The sequence below is a fragment of the Amaranthus tricolor genome, chromosome 13 (assembly GCF_026212465.1).
Source record: "Amaranthus tricolor cultivar Red isolate AtriRed21 chromosome 13, ASM2621246v1, whole genome shotgun sequence".
In the NCBI taxonomy this organism is placed as follows: domain Eukaryota; kingdom Viridiplantae; phylum Streptophyta; class Magnoliopsida; order Caryophyllales; family Amaranthaceae; genus Amaranthus; species Amaranthus tricolor.
In genome coordinates, this window is record NC_080059.1 from 2,987,461 (window position 1) to 3,012,201 (window position 24,741).

Genomic DNA, 24,741 nt, shown 5'->3' on the forward strand with positions numbered 1-24,741 from the left:
ATAGGTAAATTGCTACAATTGGGTTTGTTTGACTAAAGTTGTTATTTTGTTTATTTTGTTGAAAATATCGACCAATAAGTTAGTTGTTTAAATTAACTATTAAGTAAATATTTTTGACAAATTAATTACTAAATTATTTATCAAATTTTTTTTAACTATTTAACTAAAAACTCAAAATTAAAAACCATAGACCAAAAAACTAATTGCAACACCCCAATATAAAAAATCAAAAAACAAAATTTGTCTACGCTCCGACCCTATTTGACTCTTGCTTCAATCAAATCCCACTATAAAAACCCAAATATCCAAAGAAAACCCTAAACCCAAGAAAAGAAAACAAGTCTTAAATCTTCAAAGAAGTCTAACTAAGAGTATATCTACCAAAATTAGGGCTTCTTTCATTTGCGTCTGCGTACAACACTAGAACTGCTTAGGAAAAGCGTCGCTATACACAGAAAACTCGAAAAATAATTTCTTGGTAATCTTTCAAACCCCTTTCTCATTCATAAATTCAACCTTTCCTTGCAAAGTTTGTATATTTCTTTGGTTATAATTAATGGATTTTTTTCTATTTTCTATGGATAGGTACTAAAAGGCAGATTGAAAAATGTATCTGCAATTTTACATCAACGACAATGGTGACAAAGTCTACACTACCAAGGTTTTTTTATTCTCTCTTCTTTCTTTGTAGTTGTTTGGATTTATGAGCTATTTTGCCATTTTTTAGATGGTAAATCATTTTAAAATTTATATGGGTATTTTGACAAATTTTGTTTCTTTGGTTGATGGGGGAAAAACCTGTTTTTAACGTAAAATGTGATGATAGTTGAAAAATGGGTGAAATTTCATAGCAAAATTATCATAATTTGGAGTAACCTTTTGTTGTCAATCTAGGGGTGTTTTGGTTGGCCGATGAAAACTGTTTTCCAATAGAAAAATTAAATTATGATTAGTTTTTTTTTTTTTTTTTTTTTTTTTTTTTTTTTTTGGTTTAGTACAAAACTGGTTGGGATGGATGAGTGGAGGAAATTTTTTTTCCATAAAATTTGAGAGGAAATTGTTAGTAGCAGGATGAAAAATACTTTTTCCTTTTTAAATTTTAAGTCATTTGTGAACTCGAACAATGAAAAATAGGGACAACAGATTTTTTAGAAACTGTTTTCTCTGTACCAAACACACCCTTAATGGGATTAATGTTGTCATTACCCTGTTGGGCTGGACTAATTGGGATGATGATAATGATGATGAGTACTTCTTATGCTATTTGTTGGACTTGTAAGTTGAAGTTTTGATTGTATTTTATGTATGATTGCAGAAGGAATCGCCTCTTGGTAAGACTACCCAATCAGCTCATCCAGGTATAGTTTTAGCTAATTAGAGCATAATGCTTCTTTAATCATTGAAGTTTTGCATAGTGTTTTAGAACATTGCAAGAGGCTATCTTGGATCGTGTTATGTGTTGCCTATCGTTATACTTTTATAGACCCAATTGATGAACTCACGGTGTTCGATTGATTTTTGCTTCATTTGGAAGTTCTTTTCATGCTTTTCTTATATCCATTTAAAATTGTGGTTATCTTCGATTATTTTGATCAAACTTTAGTTGGGATTCCCTACTATGACTTTTGAATCATGTTCCTCTGTCCCTTCATTTTATCTTAAGGACTTAGTGGTTTCTTTGGCATGGTACTGACACTAGAGATTTCAATTTACCAATGTTGTAAGCTATTTACAACTTAATTACAATTTACAAGACTGTCTGTGGGCTTAATGGTACTTGTAAACAAATACCTTTCTTATACAAGCAAAGTATCTGTCACTTATTCATTTGGGTTGCCAATGCCAGATATATAAATATGTTGTTGTATACTTGTATGTGGAAGTCTACTCTAGAATCAATTGGGAATTTTGCTTCACTTTATAATATGCAATATGTAAGACCTTTTTCGGGTATCTCATTTCATTGATAATTATAGTACGTTTGCTTACATGCCATATGTAATAGTTTTGGACAGAAAAAGTACATTATAATTCCTAGTTATTTGCATCTTTGGGTTCCAATGCTACTCTAACTTGACTGATCCATACATGAAGAAATAATAGTCTTGTAGTTTTTGACCGAATGACCTTTTTGATAGTTAGAAACTTTCCGAAATGAGATGCATGAGTACTGGTGTCTGAGTAAAGAAACCTTATAGATGAATACCCTTATGGTGTTTTTCATGCTTTTGGTACTGGCTTGGCTTGTTAATGGGGATATTTTTGATAGTATATAACATATACTTTTTTGTCCCTTTAAATTTTGTCAAGTTTGCTACTGAAAGTGGCATGTTGTGAGGATAAATGTCATTATCAGTAGCAAAGTAACTCTAAGGGACAAAGGGAGTATTATGGTCTTAATCATCAATTTAAGTTTTTGGTTGAATTAGTTTTTCGACATGACATTAGAATGGCGTTAGAAGCCTAGATCACGGTTTGAATATAATCTATCCCTCCTTTTAAATGGAATTATTAGTGTCAAGTTTAAAGAGACTTGTGTTGTATTCATGCTTCTAGGACAAAGGGTTTTCATGTGTGGGGTAGTGATCGAGTATATGACATGTATTGGGGTTAACCATCAACTTAAGTTTTTGGTTGAGTTGGTTCCTTGACAATTTTAAGACCGATGTCTAAAGTGTATCCGAAGTGCTGAACATGTAATCGCCCTGTGTCTCTTTCAACAAGGGTCCTCTGATGCTCTGGAATTGAACTCTCTTCTTGAAACCATGATGTATTTTGATTTGACTGGTCTTTGGCCTCTAGCAAAGAGACCATTTACTTTGGCTTTCTGGGATTTTAAGAACATTTACTACTGTGATCTGCACATGTTACGACATGCACTGATTATCACATTTATTTGCTATGCAGCTCGCTTTTCCCCTGATGACAAATACTCGAGGCAGAGAGTTCTGTTGAAGAAGCGCTTTGGCCTATTGCCCACCCAACAACCACCTCCAAAGTACTAAGGATGGAAAACTCAAAATTTACCCTGCTCGTGCCCATGCTTGCAAATGAACTCTTTTGATGACCGAGCATTTCGTTGGTGAATATGATGTAATGGAGCTGCCTTTGGCTCTTTTTTATGTTGAATGCAAACTAGATATTGAGTTGTAGACCTTTAATTAATTTATATTCAGAAAGTTTTTCATATTGTCAAAACGAGTTCTTTTTCCTGATGCTCTAGGTGTAGTTTGATTCCCTCCTGTTTTTGGGTTTCTCCTTTTGTTCTTGTATTGCACGGAGTGATGGAGGGGAAGGTCAAAACAACCTTTTTTTTTATGTTTAGCTCAGATCATTATCATCATCGTATTCAGTGTATTTTGCCAATAGAAAACTATAATTAGGGTCTGGGGAGGAAAGGAAGACGACGACCCATACCCATAACAGAGGATGTGCCCAGAGAGTCCCTCGATACTAGATTATTCCTTGGAACGATAGGTTCCTGCAATGAAAATGAATGAGTGAACTTGAATTTGCTAGTTTACATATTACTATACAAGCTTGGACCTTAAACATAAAGTTCAGCTCAGATCAAACGAGCTCAATTCAGTACGCTAACAACCCTTACAATATAGTTCAAACGAGTTCAACACTCATGGTGCTATTGGAAAGGGAGAAAAAACTAAACCACTTGAACTCGTCAAAGAATGGCGAAAGAATAAATTTAGCATTCTACTTGTAAGCAACATGAATAATATTTTCCGGAACATCTTCTGCTATCTAGTCTTCTCAGTGACTTGAGAAACTCTATTCTACAATGTTTTCTCAGTGACTTGAGAAACTCTATTCTACAATGTTTTGGCCTACTATGCTCTCGCTTGTAGGCCAAAGCCTTTTCTGGATAAGCAAGACTGTTGTGTCCTCCTCATCTGTGTCGGGGGCATGATCACACATAAGAAAACCTTGAAATCCATCTTAAAACCAAAGCAAATTATCCAATGAGACATGATCGTTTTTCGCCACAGATTACCGTGCCATCACGAATTCTCCAGGGGACAATCCCAAGTCAGCCAAACGAGGTGGTGGAGCATCCAGTTGGTCTGGCCAAGAAGCTAATTCACTTCCACTTGCTTTATGATCATCTGATGCATCAAAAGGTCAAAGATTTGTGGGATTAAGGGCTTGTTAGGCGTAAAGTAATTGTGCGGATAGTGTCTTAATAGTTATAGTTGTCAATAGCTGTAGTTTAATGATTGTAAATGTCCGATATTTAGCTGTCTTTAGTTGTGTAAATTACCATTCGGTAAAATTTTGTTAGGAATAATGTAGAGGAAAGCTTTAATGACTACTTAATTACTTATGATATTGGAATGCTATAAGTTATAACGATTTGAAAACAGATACCGACGCCACTAAACGCTACTCAAACTGCTACTTTACTGAGCAATGCCATTTTTGTAAAGTAGTATAAAAGCCTCATAAAATCACCAACATCTACTTAAACTGTTACGCTGAACACGCTTTAGGAACAATATTTTTCTGTTTTCAACAAATTCCGACACAAAATGAGATTGCGGACCTGAACCCAACTCAATCGACCAGTTCGAAACAACTAGTTATGAATCACTTACACTCACGGCCCGTTTGGTACATGGTATTAGAGAGCGGTAATGGTAATAAAATTAAATAATAAAAAATTTGGTTGTTTGGATGCCTTCAATGGTAATGGATAGTAATAAAATAAGGTAATGAAATTACCAAAAAGGGCCATTTTTATTACCATCAAACAACTTGGTATTAGGCTGTAATGGTAATGAAGTATTACTGTGGTAATAAAATAAGGTAATGTTGTTTCAAGTTGAAGAAAAAAAGGTAATGTATGTAATTATCCAAAAAAATATTATTATTAAAAAAAGAATCATTAGATAGAATAATTTAGATACAATAATGCTTCTAGATACAAATATACAATAATGAAACTAAGAGTCATTATCATTTTTTTATTACTAACAACCAAATGCAATCAATAGAATATTATCTTCCATTACCATTCTTTAGTTATGCAAACCAAACAAAAGAATCTTCATTACCAATTCTCATATCCATTCCTTCATTACTATTGCCATTACAACATTTCATTCCCATTACTTCATTACCATCAATCAAAAGGGCCGTCAGAGTATAGTAAAATGCAAGCTCCCATGTTGACATCCCAAGTAACATCTGGATCATCATCTGTATTGCAAAGAGGAGGCTTCATACCAGGACCTCTTTCCATGTAGCAATCATTAGTAAGTGGCTTAACCCATATAACTGTTTGGTTCTTCTTAGCAGCTATTTTCCAACACATCCTCTCAACTAGTTTGCTAATTTCTCTCCATATTCTAAGATCCTCTTCGTCTTGTGGATTCACTTCAGGGGACGAGTAAGCAAAATACCCTCCTGGTCTAAGCACCCTATCTAACTGGAGAAGCAAAATACCGTCTCTTTGAAGCCAGTCAATTCTACAACGAGAGCAATGTGCAAGTTCAAACGACCTTCTAGGATAAGGAAGTCTCTTTGTTCCTAACACATCAAGATAAGCAGGAATCCCTCGTTCTAAGGCGAACTGTATCTGATTCTGATGCACATCATTAGGTGCTAACGACATAGTAATAACATCGTACTTCAGAAGGTACCGTCCGAAACTTGCAACACCACAGCCAACATCTAAAACTGTTCGTAACTTTCCTTCGTTGTTTATAATATCCGATGGGAAACCGAGCATCTGCAATAACAACATCAACGAGTTCAACACCATGTCGAAATAAGCTGACAGATAAGAGAGTAAAGATCGGTTTTTCCTCACATTAGCCATTGCCCGGATGTATTTAACAGCACCATAGTGGAAGTGAGTTCCTCCCCCGGGGAATGCAATCTTTTCTCCTCTGACGACCATCCAGTTCTGGTCTGATTTCTCGGTAGCTAGATGGGTGTGAGGGATATTCGCTTTCCAGATTTCATCTCGACTTCTTGGCCATTTGACCGGGATCTGCATCCATCACAGTCACATTCCGAACTGTCAACAAAAGTACATGGCTATCAAAGTATCGTCTTATTCTCATCTATTTTTAGGTTGGCTATTACTTTTAACCGGTGAAATCAACTAATAGCTCCAAGCCTCCAACCAAGTATCAACAATTATTTGCTAAACAGATCCTTATGTATGAAGAAAAATATAATCAAACAAAAACGAGCCAAAGAAAATCAAGTATACCAAACCTGTAAAACAATTTGCGAATTACAACCTCAAAGTTTTAGACTTTTGCAAATTACAACCACAATGTTTATTTTTTGTGTACAGCCACCAAAAGTATCAAATTTTACAGCATTCAGGCCACTTAACGGATTATGTGATTTGGTCTGAACGCTGTAGACTTTGACACTTTGGTAATTGTATTTCAAAAAACAAATATTAAGGTTGCAATTTGCAAAAATGCTAAACTTTAAGGCTCTAATTTGCAAATTATTCAAACCTATGTATTACAAGAGTCCTAACTAAATAGTACCTTGTACCCTTGTGGTGAAGGGATTAAGCAATTAAAACGCTTTGCAGGTGGAGGACAATGGCGTTCATAGTGCTCTATCAAAGTTAAGTCCAGCTTCAACCTTGTTTGGTATATAAAATGCCTATCTAGGCAAGATATAAGCTCGGAATGTCGATCATCACACATCTTTAAGATCATAATTCAAGAATAAGAACGAGAACAAGAATCAAACTCAAAACTCGAAAATGGACTAAACTGTCAACTTATTATAAGAACATAGTACTCACTGGAATGCTCTTAAAGCATTAAATGGTTATTTTCCTCATCAAAATGTGTAGAAGAATCTCTTTCATCTTCACTAGTCAATGAAGTTCCAAACCTCTTGAGTGATTTTAATTGTACAGATGATGTGTCTTGCCTTTGAGTGTAGAAATAAATCAGACTAAGAAACAATATTGTTAGTAGAGAAAGGATTAGTTTCCTAGACTTCTGACCACTTTCCACCCTTCTCTCATATTTTCCGAAAAAATATATGAAAGGTTAAGCTAATAGTTGAAGCTTCAAAATATGTTATACGTAGCTCGCAAAGAAAATCGAGTATTGTTCGGTTGGAGCTAGTATCAATCACTTTCCTAAGATAAAGTTCTACAATCGATTCTCATCTAATTCACTCCTTATCCTAACTTACCCTGTAATCGTAAAAAAACTCAGACCAAACAAAACTACTCCAACCATGAAATGTATATCAACTTCACAATTCAAGAAAACAAATGGTGAAACAATTTTTGAATATATGTTACCCCATCTCATTTTTTACTTTCTGGTCCCAGATTCATAGAGTTAAATATAGTGTAATCTTTGTAATCAAATTATCACTTATGTTGATTTGTTTGGATTTGTAAAGCCAATTCAATATTGAATAATGCTTTGACATTATTATATTGTTTATTATCATCAAATTTTATTATCGATTTACAGTTGTCTTAGCTATACTCCTTCATTACCATTGAGATAACAACATTTTTTTATTAAAAACTCATATAAATTTACGTAATGGTTTAATTATCATAGCTTTCATTATCAAAATAAATAAGTTATTACTAGCTAGTAACTACACCAACACTTTGACATATCTATTTTGATATAAAAAATATATCATCAAAATCCATCATTAAAAATTAGGATAAATGGTAAAAAAAAACTCAATCTACAAACAAATAAAAACATTTGACAATAACCTACATTGAAACATATTGATCAACAAACATGAAAAGGGAAAATTATATCATTTGAAGAATTGTTGAAGTCTAAAAAAATTAACATCATAATTATATAGGAGGGTATAACATATAAGAAATCATGAAAATAAATTTTTTTAAAATAAATGTGATTTTAGGGGAGTGTAAGAGAAATAAAATTAAATAAAATACCTGATTTAGTGAAACATATATAGGATTGAATCTCGTAAATTCTAAAAAATGATGTAAAAGAAGAAAAAGATGAAAAGGAAGCAATAGTGAAAATTAAAATGAAAAGAAAATGATAAAGAAATTGATAGTAGAAAAAAAATTAGATTGGGCAGTCAAGTGAGTTGTATTGTGGAGAGTGTTTCTAGTTAAGTTTGTTAATTCTACTCTACGATTTTATTTCTTCAATTGATTTTGTCCTTTTATACAAGTTTCATATTACTCCCTCCTATTCACCTTAGGAGTCCTATTTGACTTTTTACGGATTTTAAAGAGAGTCAAAAGTGGAACCCTAAGGATAGGAGAGAGAGTGGTATTATGGGGTTTTAAAGTAAGGAAGGAAAATTAGTATGGGTAATGGAGAGTATAATTGAAAATAGGATAAAGTTACTAAGGGCATAAAAGTCAAAAACCCATACCAAAAATAAAAATGGGACAATTAAGGTGACTTGACCATAAAAAAAAATGGGACATATAAGCTGAATAGAAGGGAGTAGTTTTTATTAATTTGCACCTTTTTATTAGTTGGACTCTTTTATAAACAAATATTTTAATTAATGCATATTCTAAGTATTTAACTCAAGTCAAATAGTAATACTTGCAATGTTCAACTTTAATGGGCCGGGCTTTGGCTATATTGAATAGGCTGAGATATTTCAGACTATGTCTGGTTCTTCCTCTAAGCAGGGCCGTTCTAGACTATTTAGAATAGTCAATTGCCTAGACCCCAGAAATATGAGGTTTTAAAGATTAAAATTGTGCTATTTAGGTTCGATTCTGAGCAATACTTTGTGATTTGTTTGTAAAACTTTTTTATATTTGATTTGAAATAATATAATGTTATAATATATTTTGTGTTGAATTATTTTTAAATTTTTTTATATTTTAATATAATAAAAATCTCATTTTAAAAGACATTGTGAAAATAATAAAGCTTACAAAATGTTTCTCCACCCATTAGCGTGCATGTAGTCTTTTGGTAGCAAAAGTAAACGTTGGCTGCTCGAGTAGATTTGACTAGAGATGATCGACTGAGAAGATTGGAATAACGTACACTACGTGAAGAGCATTGCAAGATGATCGAGAAGTGGCAGGAGCCACCACCTCCGAAGATCCCAAATTCTCTTCGTATGCAGATATGCTGTCACTGAATGTTGGGCATGCTTCAGTGGCTGAGCGTTTCTGGAATTCTGGTATGCATCTGCCTTCGTTCCCTATCCTTTTCTCAGTAAATCTTGCTAATGTATTCTGAAACCTCATTTTCATACTACTCTCTGTTTCTGAATCTAAACATGAATTTTGTAATATTTTATTGAGATTGAAAACCCTAATTCTTCTATTTTTCGATTTTCTGAAACAATTTTCATTTTGGGTGGGTTGTACGGAGAAAAGTAGTCTCTCATTCCCTTTGATTATACTATATAATACACAATAAGCTCTCACCTTGATTTCCCCAATGTAGCAAAATAATCTTATACACCTTTGAGTTTTTCAGTGAGAGTTACATGTTGCGAGTGATAAGGGAGTAAAAGTGATAAAGAAGTATTAATTTTAGCGATGCGTTAGTTGCTTCGGATGTTGCTGGCTCAATTTCACATGTTTGAGTTGATGAGGAAATTCAAATTATGCGCATATTGTGGCTTGAATATCGTTTTAGTGAGTGTGCATGTTTGTTAAATGTATTGATATTGCTTTAATCAGGGATGATCGTCATTACCCCGCCTAAAATAATTGCATTTGCTAAATGTTTGGCCTTGGTCATTGTTAATGGTTTGTTCATTTGTTTGGAATGCTGAGACTCTCCTGCTATGTTTGATAATTTGCACTTGAAGATTGTATTCAATTCACTTGTATTTTTTTGATAAAGAGTGGATTTTTTAATTTCAAATTTAAGCTGCATGCATTGTCATTGGTATGCGACCTTGAAATGCTTTGAATTTGAATGGATCAGTTATTACTTGGAAAACTTTGTTAAGGTGATAATACTAGAAAGTTTTCGAAAGGTGCCATTGCTTTCAGAATATTTTAAGGTGGGTAAGCATATTGTTTTTAACCAAGAACTCTCTTTTACACTAACTTTTATTTTTCTCGGAGAATTTTATATCTCTTACTAGTAGATTAAATATGTGGGCAAAATCTTTCAAATCTGTTTTCGTATACTTTTCATTAACAATCTCGTACATTGATTTATTTTGGTCATGTAGTTGATCTCATATTGTTACGATTCAGGCTTGGCAGTGTTTTGTTTTTGTTTGGAATGCTTTGGTCCTTATACTAGGGAAGATTGCGAACAAAGTGTGGTGCATTTCAAAGTTGAAGTAACTTGATTTATGTGCCTTGCATTTAGCACATTTCATATCGTCTTGTGATCACCCCTCTCTAGCTGATGTTGTGCTGTGTGTTGTTGTGTTCAGGTTTACAACTTAATGTCAAACTTTTTATCTTGCGTTCACAACTATATAGTAGCATATAAGATAGAACTTAGGATGACAAGGAATTAGAGGTATCTATCCTTAATTTGTTGTATTGTATATTGCCTTAAAGGAAGATGTGGTGCAAAGGTGGGATTCTACTGAAAAGGTGCGATACTTAGAATCTAAGGATTTATAAATGTCAATTTATCTGATGTTTTAGTTATGGCGATCTCTTTGTTTTGTGATTCCCTTCCAAAGGAGGGAGAAGAGGTTGATTAGCCGTACAGGACCTGACATATGAGAGGCTCAGGACGAAACATTAATTATGGTCCCAAAATACTAAATATACTATTATAGGCCCTTAACATTAAATACTAAAGCGTCGTTTTACTAATTTTTTGGCTGGGCCTGGGGCAGAGGCCCCTCTTGCGCCTTATAGGGCCGGCCCTGCAGTCATCTCCCTAAGGTTTTAGACTCTCCGACCTTTAGATTTATGTGTCAAGGTCAAGTAATGTTCAATTGGAATTATTGAAATAATATTAAACGTACTGTTTTTTTTTTAGGTTTCCCTCTTAAACTGGTTGTGTTCATGTAGAATCGTCTTTTACTTTGGTTTTTCTTTTAGGTGTAATCCTTGAGATTTAGAAGCTGAAGGGCGATGGTAGAGGAAATAATTTTCTTTATAGAGGTGTATGACTCTCAATTTATCCTTGTCTGGGGAAAAATGTGATTCTCTTTGGCACAAATATGAGAGGAGATATCTGATTTAAATGACCAATATTTCCTTAAAGGATGAATAATGACGGTCAAATAAGATGGGGACCAGGCAACACATTTTATTTTGGTCGTCAAGAAAACATTTCTATCTAGGTAATTGCACTTTTTAATGAAATATATGATGAAAAATGAGAAGTTTTGTCCTGAATGGAATTTCCTGGCTGGATTTATACACCTGATTGGAGTCACATTTACTTCCTCTTATGCTCAGAAGTTTACCAGAAACAGAATATATGGAACAGAACTAGTTCTTTTAACTAAATTTGTTGTATGGACTCCCTTTAAATTTGAAATTTGTTAACAAGTGAATGAACTCCAGCAAAGTAATCGAGGAAAGGTTTTTTGAGGTTTTTTTAAGAGCTTCAATAACGGGTGCGGCTCATCAGTAGTTGAAAAGCCAGTTCCTTTCAATTGATGTGATAAGTGTGTTCAGCTACTCGGCTAAATTACAAAAAGGAGAACTTCTTGGGAGTGGCTCAATGAGTTAGAATGTTAAATACTAGTTTTGTGAGCTTAAAGTGACTCATTGCTTGCAAACTAGCATTCAATGAGTATTTTCTTGTTTCTCAGTTTTTGATTTACTTGTGTCAAGTGTCGTGTAGTGCAAGGAGCTTAAAAGAGGAAGAGATAGGAATTTTGAGGAGCTTAGGAGAGGAAGAAGTAGGCCGAAAATGAGTGATTGTAGCATTACAAGAAGAATTTGACAGTGAGCAGATGAGAAGAATATATTTAGATGATCATTATAATTTATTTTCTTAGTTTTAAATTCATATTGGATTGGGTTGATCAGAGTTTCTTTGTTACGATGATTTCCTAAGTTGATTTGTTTTGGTTTATATAATCGTCGCTATATATTGGGAAATTGGAGTTTAGGGATTAAGGCTTTGGCTTTGTTGTGTGTCGTGTACTGAAAATTTTAGTTAGGCAACTAAGCAAACCATGCTGTCACTCTTAACTGTCTGGGTCTTTTCTGTTTCTCTCCTTGTGGATTGTGACCTTTGCTTCCTGTTATTTGTTTCTGATGCATTCTATGTTTTGTGGCTATAGCTGAGTTGCCTTACTGCTTCACTTCCCAATTCATACAACTTTTCAAAACTTTGTTTCTGAAATAGAGTTCTGTTCAAGCATCTATATATAGTTATTCATATGATGAATACTAGTATTTATTCTCATAAATAGAAAACAGAAACAAAAATATAAAATGGTTCTGTTGGTGGATAAAACTGTTTACTCCTAATTGTTGATATACAGTGGATTCTGAAGCTTAACCTTGTTTCATAATCGACTTACACTCAAGATTCTCCTGTCCTACCATAAATTATGACACTTTGATTTTACAGAACATTATGCTTTTACCGATTTTACTGTCAACAACTTGAATGGTCATTGTTGGGTGATTGTATGAGTTCATCCTAAATATATTATGCGAGGAATGCTGCCTTTGTGAATTCAATTTTTTCCTATGCTGTCTGTCGCTCCGGATGTGTTCTTATGGGGTTGTTGCTTGCCCTTATTCAGGAGTCATCTGCTCTCTGCATGATTCTGGAAACAGGGACTGATCCATGAATTACGGGCTTACACATTCTTCTCCTGATAGAAAGTACTATCTAAGATTATTGTGATAACCTTTTCATCTTATGACTAACTGGGAACGAAGTTAAGAACCTAGGATACCTGCTTAATTTACTTTATAGGGGATTTCGTGTGGATGATTCATGACAACATTGGCGGGGAGCGGAACGATGATTAAAACGTAACTGCAGTTAAATCTGGTTTATATTTTGTTGTCGTGGCTGTGGTTACCTCTGTCGTGTTTTTTTAATTGTCCTAATAAAATTTTCATGGGGATGTGGTTGTTGAGATCTGATTTTTGAGTGTCCTACCAAAATTTTCGTAGAGCGTTATTCTAGATAGACTAATATGTGCTTGATATTCTGATTGAACACAGATGATAATAGCAGGCAGCAGCATGATTACATGGACGAATACGTGTATGGACAGTGACTTCAGGGCTTCTCGGCTCTGTCAGACTTGCAGCCATAATTTTAGGTACGTTGTTTCTATTAGATAATTGATGTGATATTGCTCTGATGATAGGCGGAAATTTTCCCATGCTTAGTTTATTGGAATCTTGGCAAAGGAACTCAATTTTCCTTCTGCTTAGCAAAATTTTTGGAATATATGAATACGTTGTTCTGAAGGTGACAGCATCCAATAACAAGTGATGAATTATTGCAAGTGATAGTACGATTAGCATCTGTTGATCTGAAAAGACCTAGTCGATATGGAAATTGATAGACTATTACAGCATAAATTGTTTTCAGTAGGTGTAAAATGTGCAATAATTGGATTAAGATTGTACATATTTTGCTTGATCTAGGAGGCCAATTATGGGAACCTTAATTACCAGTTTGGTATGTCGTTTGAGCGCTGATGTAAATGATAGTTCAAGAGCAGAATATCATGCTAATGTCTATGGTATTGCAACTGTATTTGACAGTTGTTTTTCTTCGTATTGATCTAGTATTGTGCAATACCGTATTTGTAGGTGATAACGAGTAAATTGCCAGAGAAAACTAAGTACTTGCAAGTCGAGTAGCTTTATCCAACATGTATGGAACTTTTCTTTACTGTACTTTCTTTCAGTCATCGAAGTACCTTACAACTTTCAAAAATTCCTTTTATAATATGTTTTGATTTAAGTTTTTTTTTTCCTCAAACTTTTTTTTTACTCGGTAATAGGCTAGAAAATCCCCATATGTAAGGGGAAAGAGACTTACTTCTTGGTGAGAATTTAAACTCTTGCTACTAGCACTATGGTTTAAGGTGGTTTGATGCATATATAAGTGGTAGTTTTTAGGGTTAGCTATGAAAGGGGAAGCAGGTGAAGGAGTTTGCAAGGAGGGGATGGTTTTGTGGGTTAGGGCGGGGGAGATTTCTCGATTGAGGAGGGTGACGGGAGCTAGCTATGGTGGCCAGGAGAGGAGCTAGGTTAAGAGATAGGAGTGAGGAAGAGTATCACATTCACATTAGTAAACAGTTGATGTATGAGTGGGATGGGTTGATATGGGGCGGGTAAGTCATTATACCTATTACGTACCCACTATTAATGAGTGGTAAGTTTTTTATATCCTCTGCTCCTACTACTCATCAAATTCATAATCATTGTAATTAATTGTAATTAAATTTAGATTTGTGTCAATTCCGTTGTACTTAAATTTAGTACTTGTCAAATAAAAAAAAACTTAATTTGAATTTGTGCCAATTCTTACCATTATAATTAAATGTCTTTCTCTAGGTGCAATGCAAGCTTTGTAATATTTATTAAACGGTTTAGGGCGACAACTCTATTGTTCACTTCATATACGATCTTACCATATCTCAACTTGTCAGACCATTTGTGTATTTGTTGGTCTTTAATATGATTGATTTATGGCTCATACAGCCAGATCTAATTATTCTTTGAACATAACAGTAATAATTGTTGTATTATTGGCTTTTATTACCATTTATAAACTTATACTCCTATACTTTACTATCCTTCATAACTTTGTGAGTTTAAAATGATTTAACTCATTAAAAATATAAACTAATGCATAATTTAATACTTAAAGCTTATTAATTCGTTTTCTAAAGCTGTTTTTTCACCTTATTTTTCTTGTAATAAAAGAATTAAAATGATAATCATACTTAATCCTAAAAGGATTTCTTATGATAGATGATAATATCCAAAACAACATTGATCTTCCCCTTTTTCTTTGGCAATTGATATGAGTTGTGTATGAATTATTGAAAGCTTGTAAGATGTAATTACATGTGTGGCTAATGTATTTCCTTGTTAAATACTCTCTCATAAAGTGTAAGATGCCAACTTTGTAAAGTGATTATTCCATTCATAAAGTTAAATTTGTAATCTAAAAGCAAGACATGTTTATCCGTTGTTTCTCTTGATTAAACAATAATCACAAGCTTAATTAGGTGTATCATCTAAATACTGGTAAAGATGTGTTAGTCTTGTCAATAATGGATATTCAGAATATAAAAGTATGACATATGATAAGAGACTTTTTTTATTCGGGAATAGATTAGAAAAATATTGTAGGCAAGGAGAAAAAGAAATTAATTAGGTGGTGAAAGTCCAAACGCTTGTTATAAGGATGAATGTAAAATTTTTCTTTTACTAACCTGTGATTCTCAACAAAATTTTTTTAAGTATAGAGGTAAATACATGTAATAAGAATAAAATTAATCATTCTTATAGAATGACGAGAAGTGAACAACTGTTAATCGTTAAGTCAGCTTATGATTCTTGGCAAGAGTATTTTATTGGGCAATTTATAAATTCTTGTGAAAAATGGTTTATTTGAAGGACTATATCTAATTGGGTCGGCCCATAAAGGAAAATATTGAGTAAGTTGCTCGATGGGCATTAAGGATATTATAACTAAGTATTTAAGATATTTTAAAGTACTGCACGCTTACTCGGTGGATATTTTGGATATTATAAGTGGAAATTAAGGATACAATAATCTCTCAGGAGACTGGTTGTTTTTAGTTAAATTATAAAAAGTAAATTTGTAAGTATCAAGCTCAATTGATGTATGTTACATCTACATCAATGTGATGATATCTCACAAACGGATTGGTTTTTGTGCTTCTGTTTGTGCATCATCTGTAACTTGTTAGTTAGAAACATAACAGACATCCCAAGACCCAGGTTTGTTACATAAAGGATAAGGATACTTCTCTTTAAGAATTATAATATTGACTGGTTCCTATTGTTTCAAATTGGTTATTTTGTAAGGTTTTATGTTATATTTTTGAAGTTTTGAAGAAGAAAAAAATTTATGTTGTAAGTGCATAATCTAATAAGATTTAAATTGTAAAAGTTTTTTTTTTTTTTTTTTTTTGAAAAAATAGATAATTTTTTTTACGGAACAAGTGAAAGTTTATTTGAAAAGAAAATTAAATGTTGCTTACTAATGTTAAAGACAGTCTGAAAGTAAATATGTAAGTATTAATTAGAAACAAAGAGTGTTTCAAAGTGAGTACGAATAAATAAATCATAATAAAAGTGAAAATTAAAGACAAAATTTAGAATGATGTCATGCAAAATGGGTTGATAATAATATACCAATTAAATATACAATTGTCTACTGTTGTAATTCGAGTGGGTTTGATAATCTTGAAATATCCACCTCCTTGAGCGTTTTCAAATTATGCATGCTAGATTGCTAGTACACTATTAAACCCTCAATAAGTAGGAATCGCAGTAAGTGAATTTATTGAAATTATAAATATAATAAAACCTTAGATAGATTTATTTTTTTGTGATAATTCACTATATAATAATAAAATACTTGTAAATTACACAAAAGTGAAATTGTTGCATGTAAAAAACTGGATGAATGAAGGTCTAATAATAGAATTTGTATAATTGTATTGCAATCGTGTATATGAAAGAGACATTGAAAGTGATAGAAAAGAAAAGGCAGTATGTAAAAATTGGTAGTATTTCATTATCAATTTGAGGAAGTATGTTATTTGTGAAGTTAATAAATTATTTTTATGGGGTAGAATTTAATAGGATGAGAATTTTGTTATTTTAATTTATCTTTTTTAATTTTGTTTATTTTATTATTATTATTATTTTTTTTTTCTTTTTGTAGTGATTTACACGGTTATTGATTTATGAATTTTTAATCAACTTATCATCATGTTAAATGCTATTACGTATTATTAATATTAGGATGTACTGGTTTGAGAAATTACAAACTTATATCTCAACCATAAATGCCTCTTACCAAGAGTCTTAAATTGAAAATTATAAATTATTAGTTGTAGTGGTCGAAAACTTTTCTTTTTATCATTATAATCTAATATGATTAAGTATATAAATTTGATTTTTACTATAGAAAAATCAATTTTCATGTTCTCTATTACACAGTAAGATATTCTTCTTCCATAAAAATATAAACACTTTAATTTGATTTATACTATCCGTAGAAAATTTAATTGTAGATTCAACATACGCCCTCCTCATATATGATGCTAAACATAACACTTAAATGATGGGAAATAAGATTTGAAGTCGTGATCATTCAAGTTGACTTTTAATACCATATCTAAGAAACCAACTTAATCAAAAACTTAAATTAATGGTTATAATTCCAAAATTAGGATAAATTATTTATAGTGTGTAAATAAAGAAAACGGCAAGCTCAAATTAGGTTTATGTGGGTCCATGTCGTTGTTAAGCATGGATTATAGAAAGCAAAGTTGATTTGATATTTTATTATCATTGTTAATGTATATGATAAAACTAGTAATGTGGGGCTATATTATTCCAAATTGTATTAGCTGCTAATTGAATGTAGTCAATTAATTAATGAATTCACCTAATTTGTGTGTCAACTTAAGAAGCATATATAATCGCTTCTACTTGCTCTTGTTTGCTTCATTTTGGGGAGTAATTAAACTTTACTATGTATATAAGATAAATATCACTCATTTTGATAGTCAAAGATTTACCATTTTGATTTTAAATTATAATGAATTATAGTTATATGACTTATTAAATCATATGCACTTCTTATTTATGTAAAGTTGCTGATAATGTTTATTACAAAAGTTAATCGAAAACAACCTCTTTACTACAACTAATAAACGTATATTAATGATAAAATTGCGTATATTCAGCCTCTTAAACCCACCTTAAATGAAAGAAACTTAATGATATTAAAACAATAAAATATTTTTATAACTTATAAAGATATAAGCTAATATAATGATATTTAATTGGTGGATAAATAATCTTAGTTCTTGTTATTTGATCATGTTTATTGTACACCAGATGAAATGCGTATTAAAAGGCAGTGGCTATAAACAAATGTGAGAAAATTGAGCTTCATGTTAACTAGTCAAGATCCTTTAAAAAATTTGGGAGAAAGAGAGGATTTTGCACAGTCGATCATTTCGCATATTTTCAAAAACCTCTGGTAATTACCATTTTTTAGACGCAGTAACTAAAACCTTTAATTGACCGAATGAACCTCCCATCAGCTACGTCAAGTACAACTTGTTAATACTCCTAACTTTTATTTTTAATCCAATACTGAAATCATCACTACATTATCGTGTGGCAATACCTAGAAGAATTAGTATTCTATCAAACATACTTACATGCATATATCACTACTAAAATATAAATTGATTTTTAGAGAGATCATTGATATTTTTTGAGGCACAATAATCATCAACTTAATACTTTCTCCGTTTTAATTTACTTGTAATATTTACTTTTTTACGCAGTCTAATATACTATTTAATCTATAATATTTCTAATATGTATAAAAATTATAATAACTTGATATTAATAATCTATGCAATGAGACGAATTAAATAAGATTTTGCTTAACTATATTTTAACTTATAGATTAAAAATTAATCACAAATTAAGAGTGATGAATGAATAGTGCTATTTTTTCTAATATTGCAACTAATATGAAATGGAGGAAATATTTGAATTGAATTGATTATTTTAATTTTAAAATTATAAATCGAAGGAATGTGGGACACATAATCGCATGGGGACGTATGTTTGTTATAATTTTCAAAGCATGCCGTATTTGCTTTAATAATAATTAAGACGTATAATCCAATAAGGTACAAGAATGATTTTTTGCTATATTCAAATAAATAATGACGAGGGTTTAGCATTTTGGGTCACTTCTCTATTATATAAAATCTTGTCACAAATAATTTGCTTAAACTAAATGATTAGTATAAATCTTAATAATTTACATCTAAAATGTTGGAATAGACTTATAATAATTAGGTATTAATTATCAAATGATTAATTCAACTAAAAATTTAAGTTAATATTTTCTTCTGTTTTATTTGAAGGCTATGTATTACATTTGGTATATTCTTCCATACAAGGAGAAAAAAATTTAAATATATTTTTTCATGAAAAAAGTTAAAATATATATTTATAAATAGATTTGTATATAATTTATAATTTTTTATGAAAATTTCATAGTGACTCGATAGAATTATACTCGTAATTATTCATAAAGTCAATGTATATATTTGAGTTATTTAATGTAAATTTAAAAGAATAAAAGTATCTTTTAAAAGGCATTTTGGAATAGTACGTCCTCATTCTGCTATCCAGTTAGGCACTTGGTTTTCTTCGCGTGTTGCGACCAAATTTTGTTGTAGAAAGTTGTAAATGCCTTGGACTTAGGTCTAGATGAGACAAAGGGACTTTATTTATTTATTTATTGATTTATTTATTTGACTGATGGACAAGTCATTTTTAATTCCATGTTGATTGCATGTACATACACATTAACACTATTTTTTTTTTATTACGAAAGTAATATTTAAAAAATATTACATAAGGTAGCTAGTAAAATAAAAAAATGATAAAAGATATTAAAATAGGTGATTTTAATGCTGCACCCTACACCAATTAGTATTATTATATGATGTATAAGTTATAAGTTATAACTATTCTTCAATAAGTGATTTTAGTATTTATACTTTGTTTGTGTCTTTTCATAATTTTTTTTTCCACAAATTAAACTTTAAATATAAGAACGAGATCTTTTTAATAATTTACATGTAGTTATATATTATTATGCTACTATCCTGTTAAAATATATAATATATTCTGATGCCTCAATTATAAACTTAAGATTTTGGTTAAGGTCCTATGTTATGTATTTTAACACGCTAAATATTGCACTTTAAATAAGAGCTGGTTGAGAATTGAACATGTGACTTTTTCTCACACTGACTTTTGATACCATTTTTAGAAACTAACTAAACTTATGGTTGAGACCCTATAACTTATTATACTCCCTCTATCTCATTGAAATATTATTATTGGACTTTAAAAACTCATATAATTGAGTTAAATGATGCAATTTATTGGAATAGAGGTAGTATACTTTAACATCATCATCTAGATCAATATATCATAGATATCTTGATTCTTGAAACATTAAAACTAAGTAACAATGATCATAATTAAGCAATAGAAGCAACAACACAGTACATTACTATTTAGAATCGTGCTAAATCTAACTACATCAACTCCACCAAAAAACGCATCTTTATTTGTATCCATAGAATCTCCTTGTGTTCAATCTGCATGATATATCCGTTGAGGCTTCTTGTTGAAGATTAATTTTAAACTTTTAGTTGAGTTAGTTTTTTGACATGATATCAGTAGCCAACGTGACAAAAAGATTACGTGTTTAAATTTCAATTACCCTTTAAATTCAAGTGGAATATTTCCCGCCACGTATAATGAAGGCTTGTACCTTGTGTTGTATCCAAAGGGCTCTTGTGTGAGAAGACATGTTAGATATATAACATATTATGGGTCCAAAATCATAAGCTTACATTAAGCTCTTGAATGAGTTGATTCCTTGACAAACATTAATGTCGATCACTGAGGAATGCAGTTTCGGGTCTACCTATGTAATAGCCCAATTCATTTAATTTTAACCCTATTAACATTAATTTGTATAACATATATTAACACAAAAATATTAGCAGATTTCGTGTATCACACGCATAAAAATAAATGTTTGGCCCACTATATACTATTATCATAGATTGGCGTTTAATAGAAGATTAGTCTCCTAATCATCCCTAAAGCAGATTTGGCAAAAGTACTATTTTAGAGGATAATAAGATTCCCAACTCAAACTATAAAGGAAAACTAAATTAAAGGTTGTAATTCAAGTCCTTATCAATATAATATAAATTACTAATTTATATTTAAAAAATAATTGGAAAAGGATCTTCCCAATTTTAAAAGATTCGACCAACAAAAGTTGAATATCTAAGAGATTGATAGCCATAAGCCTTAAAGCATCACAATTCACATGTAATTTTTTTTATCCAATCATGCTTGCTTTGATATGAGTTATAGCAATGAAGTATGTGTACAAGCACGATTAATGTATTATCTTAACAAAAGGGGACGCACATTCTGTTCATAAGAGATTATAATAACAATAATTCATGCAAATGTCATTAAATTAATAGAGATAACTAAATTATGTGGACATGGGGAAAAGTGAGAGAATATATATGAATACAAATTAAAAAATGTGATAGAAATATTTTGCATTTGGTATAATAGGGTTTGTGCTGCATCCACACTTCTAGCCAGTGAAATGGTTCTAATAACATATCCTGGAGTCTCAACCACCGCTTCTTCTCCCACTCTCTAGCATTATGGTAGCCGCCTCGCCCCTCCTCGTAGCGAAAGCCCTTTCCCCGCCTCACTAATGCACATATATCTTCCCTCGATTTATCTTTAAAGCTAATTTATTAGTGGCTTAAAATTTATTTAACAAAATTGCTTTTTTGTTATTTCACGACCTATAAACCATTAAAAGTCAATAAAAATAATCTAAATTATACCTATACACACTTCTACTTATACATATTAATAGACATATATTGCTATAAATCAATATGGACTAGATATAACATTATATTTTCAAAAGTGAGTTAACAAAGAATAAGAAATTATACAAAATTGTTATAAAAATGAATAGTCGATTTAATTTTTATTAATGATATCATGTTATTTAGTCTAAAAACTAGATAATCAATACAATTTCAATCAACTACATCAAACTACCTGATCATTTAGAAAGGAATAGTCGATTTAATTTCAATTAACTACATTAAAGAACCTTATCGTCTAAAAAGTAAATAATCGATTTAATTTCAATCAACTACATTAACAAACCTCATCGTCTAAAAACTAAATATTCGCTTTAATTTCAATCAACTACATCAAATCAACAATAGAGACTTAACATAATATTAGGTTTTCAATTTTTATCATCAAATTTCTTCTTGATATATACATGGATAAATTATTGACATCTGTCAAATTAGGGTATAATTTAAGCATGATATAGAAGCAATATATAGACTTTGGCACGCCATAAAAAAGTTAATAATGCTGAGTTGTCTTGTGCGCCGCAAATTACACAAGTACACGTGTGAGTGTATATGTGGAGTTTAAGATCAAAAGAATCAACTATCCATTCACAAACTTAACACACTGAAAATTAAGTGGATGGAGAAATTCATACATTGTTATTATCATATGATTTCGACTTTCAGTAATCATTGCTAGCCTACGCACACTATATTTAATGATTACTCCTTCTGTATCAATCAGTCTGTCTATCTTTCTATTTTTATTGGTCCATTTATTTTATAATAATTTTATTTTAAGTAATATTTTCACTAATTTTTTAACTTTTATTTATTTATTAATTTTCATTTTCTCTTACTTTTAATTGTATCCTCTCAATTTAATTTTTCTTAATAGTTTTTCAATGAGTGGATAAAATGCAACATTTGCTAAGTTACATATGTCAAAGGCTTACTTAGTTTTCGAACAGACAATACGAACCAAATCAATTGTATTTGGGTTGTGTCAAATGGAAAGTAATAAGAAAAAGATAAAATTTAAATTAAAAAAAATGGATAAGATAAAAAAAAAATTATAAATAAATGCACTAGAATGCGTGTGACCACGTTGAAAATTTAATAGTAGCAAAATGCACCGATTTAAGGTTCAAAATTTAAGAAGTTTAAAAGAGAAAGAGGTGGGCAAAATATGAAAATTAATGACATGAATAATTGGTATCAATAGGAGCATATTACAATGAATAGGAATGAGTGGAGGTACGAAATATATGTTGATTATGTGGCCAATATTCTTTTAATTGATTTTTAATTATATTCACATAATTTAATTATATTCATTGTTAGGTGTTGTATAATTAAGGTGACGGAGAGAGTAGTATCCTGTTAGTGTTGTAAATTATAAGATACTAAGCATTTACGTTTATCACGTAAGATTCAAGTATTAGTTTTTATATTATATTAGGTATTTACACGTACTATACACGGTATTCAAAAGATTTTGTTATAACAGATTTATAAATTATAATATATTTTTAACCAATCTTGCTAAATTACAAAAAAGGGGTTTAAATTATGAACGTGTCGGGATTAAATAATAACGACACATGTATGTATATTACCTATAAGTAACAATGCATATTTATATTTAAATTTAAAATATTATAATGTAAAATTTAATTATTCCACAAAAATCATATATTTATCATTTAATTATTCAGCGATTCTTGTGAGAGACCGTCTCTCAAAGAGACGACTTCAAAACAAGAAGCCTACATACTAATTTTCTGTTTAATTTGTATTAATTGGGTTATTTAGCCCAGATATCTAATGCATCTCTCGAAAAGACTATCTCTCACAACAATTTGTGTTAATTATTATACTAATAATAATTTTACAAAGATTATAAAAGTAAATAAACACAATAGTTGTATGTGTATATGAATTTAATGTAAAAATGATAACAAAATGCACCTCCACGCAAGATAAATGATTTGTCTCATTTGACTTATTAAAATTATTTATTAATCACTATTAATTTAAATTTTATTCTTAATATAGTTGACTGGGATTTTGTTTGATTTAATATTAATTTTTATAATTTTTAATTTAATTATGAGCAATTATAAATATTTAGGATTAAATTAGTATATTGAATAGAGTGTAATCTTAAAAAAAAAAAAAGGCAAATCAACCTCTATAAATGACATGTAAATAGTAAATAATAGCCTACTATATTATATTACAATGTCATTCAAGCAAGTTTTGAATAGTCTCTGAGAAATAATATGATCATATTAATAATATAAAATGAGAAGACTAATGTTCAATATTACCTTATAAGTACAAAGTATATGTATCAACATATTCCTCCAAAGATAACTTCTTTGCAAGACATCCTTACAGTAGAGATGACTATAAATAAGGTTGCTTTAAGGACAACATCATCTTTATCGTATGAGAGATCTTACATCAAGAATGTGTTTTATCTTATTTAATTTCATAAAATAAATTTCAATATTTAAAAAAAAATGCAAAATATGCAGTTTCACGATAATATTTTAGATGTATTGAATTGCATTCCAAAAAATTATTCCAAACGACAATTTGATTAATCTCAATCAAATAATTAGTGTATCAAAGTAAGAAAAATAAAGTAAAATAAAAAATACTACTTAAAAACAAACAAATATAATAACCAAACTCATCATTTCTTTATTTTCGTATAAACACGAAAACCAAATCTAGTAAGCCAAGGGGCTTGTTATTTAAATCGATGGATAATGTTCTTTCTTCTTGTCTTAGAGCTTGATAATACATAGTAGAACTTAAATTTAATGGGGTAATAAAAGGACTTGTTAATTAAAATTTTGTGAGAATAGTCTTTCACTGTTATTTAATAATAATAACTATATTTAATCACAACCATATCTTATTAAGTCTACAAAGTTGATTATGAGTCACAACATTCATCAAAATAATGAACTTGTATCATACGAAGATGAAAAGACTTTTATTTATAGATGGAATATAAAATAACTAATTGAATCTGAAAATTCAGCATTAATAACAACGACAACAAATTGAGCAAAGCATGAAACAAAC

The 24,741-nt window shown here is 30.7% G+C and overlaps 1 protein-coding gene and 1 pseudogene across 1 annotated transcript; one reads left to right on the forward strand and one right to left on the reverse strand.

Moving 5' to 3' along the window:
- Positions 1-264: 264 nt before the first annotated feature.
- Positions 265-3,198, forward strand: LOC130798613 (H/ACA ribonucleoprotein complex subunit 3-like protein). Its single transcript, XM_057661670.1, has 4 exons — positions 265-478; positions 586-661; positions 1,316-1,358; positions 2,908-3,198. The coding sequence occupies exons 2-4, from the start codon at positions 608-610 to the stop codon at positions 3,003-3,005; spliced, it is 195 nt and encodes a 64-aa protein (XP_057517653.1). The 5' UTR covers positions 265-478; positions 586-607; the 3' UTR covers positions 3,006-3,198.
- A 771-nt stretch (positions 3,199-3,969) lies between these two features.
- LOC130798723 (probable methyltransferase PMT3) lies at positions 3,970-7,316 on the reverse strand (annotated as a pseudogene).
- Positions 7,317-24,741: the final 17,425 nt, after the last annotated feature.

Coding starts and splice junctions, on each gene's coding strand:
- LOC130798613 (XM_057661670.1), top strand. CDS start 608: ATGTATCTGCAATTTTACATCAACGACAATGGTGACAAAGTCTACACT. Junction 662..1,315: donor ACAAAGTCTACACTACCAAG/GTTTTTTTATTC, acceptor GTATGATTGCAG/AAGGAATCGCCTCTTGGTAA. Junction 1,359..2,907: donor TACCCAATCAGCTCATCCAG/GTATAGTTTTAG, acceptor TTTGCTATGCAG/CTCGCTTTTCCCCTGATGAC.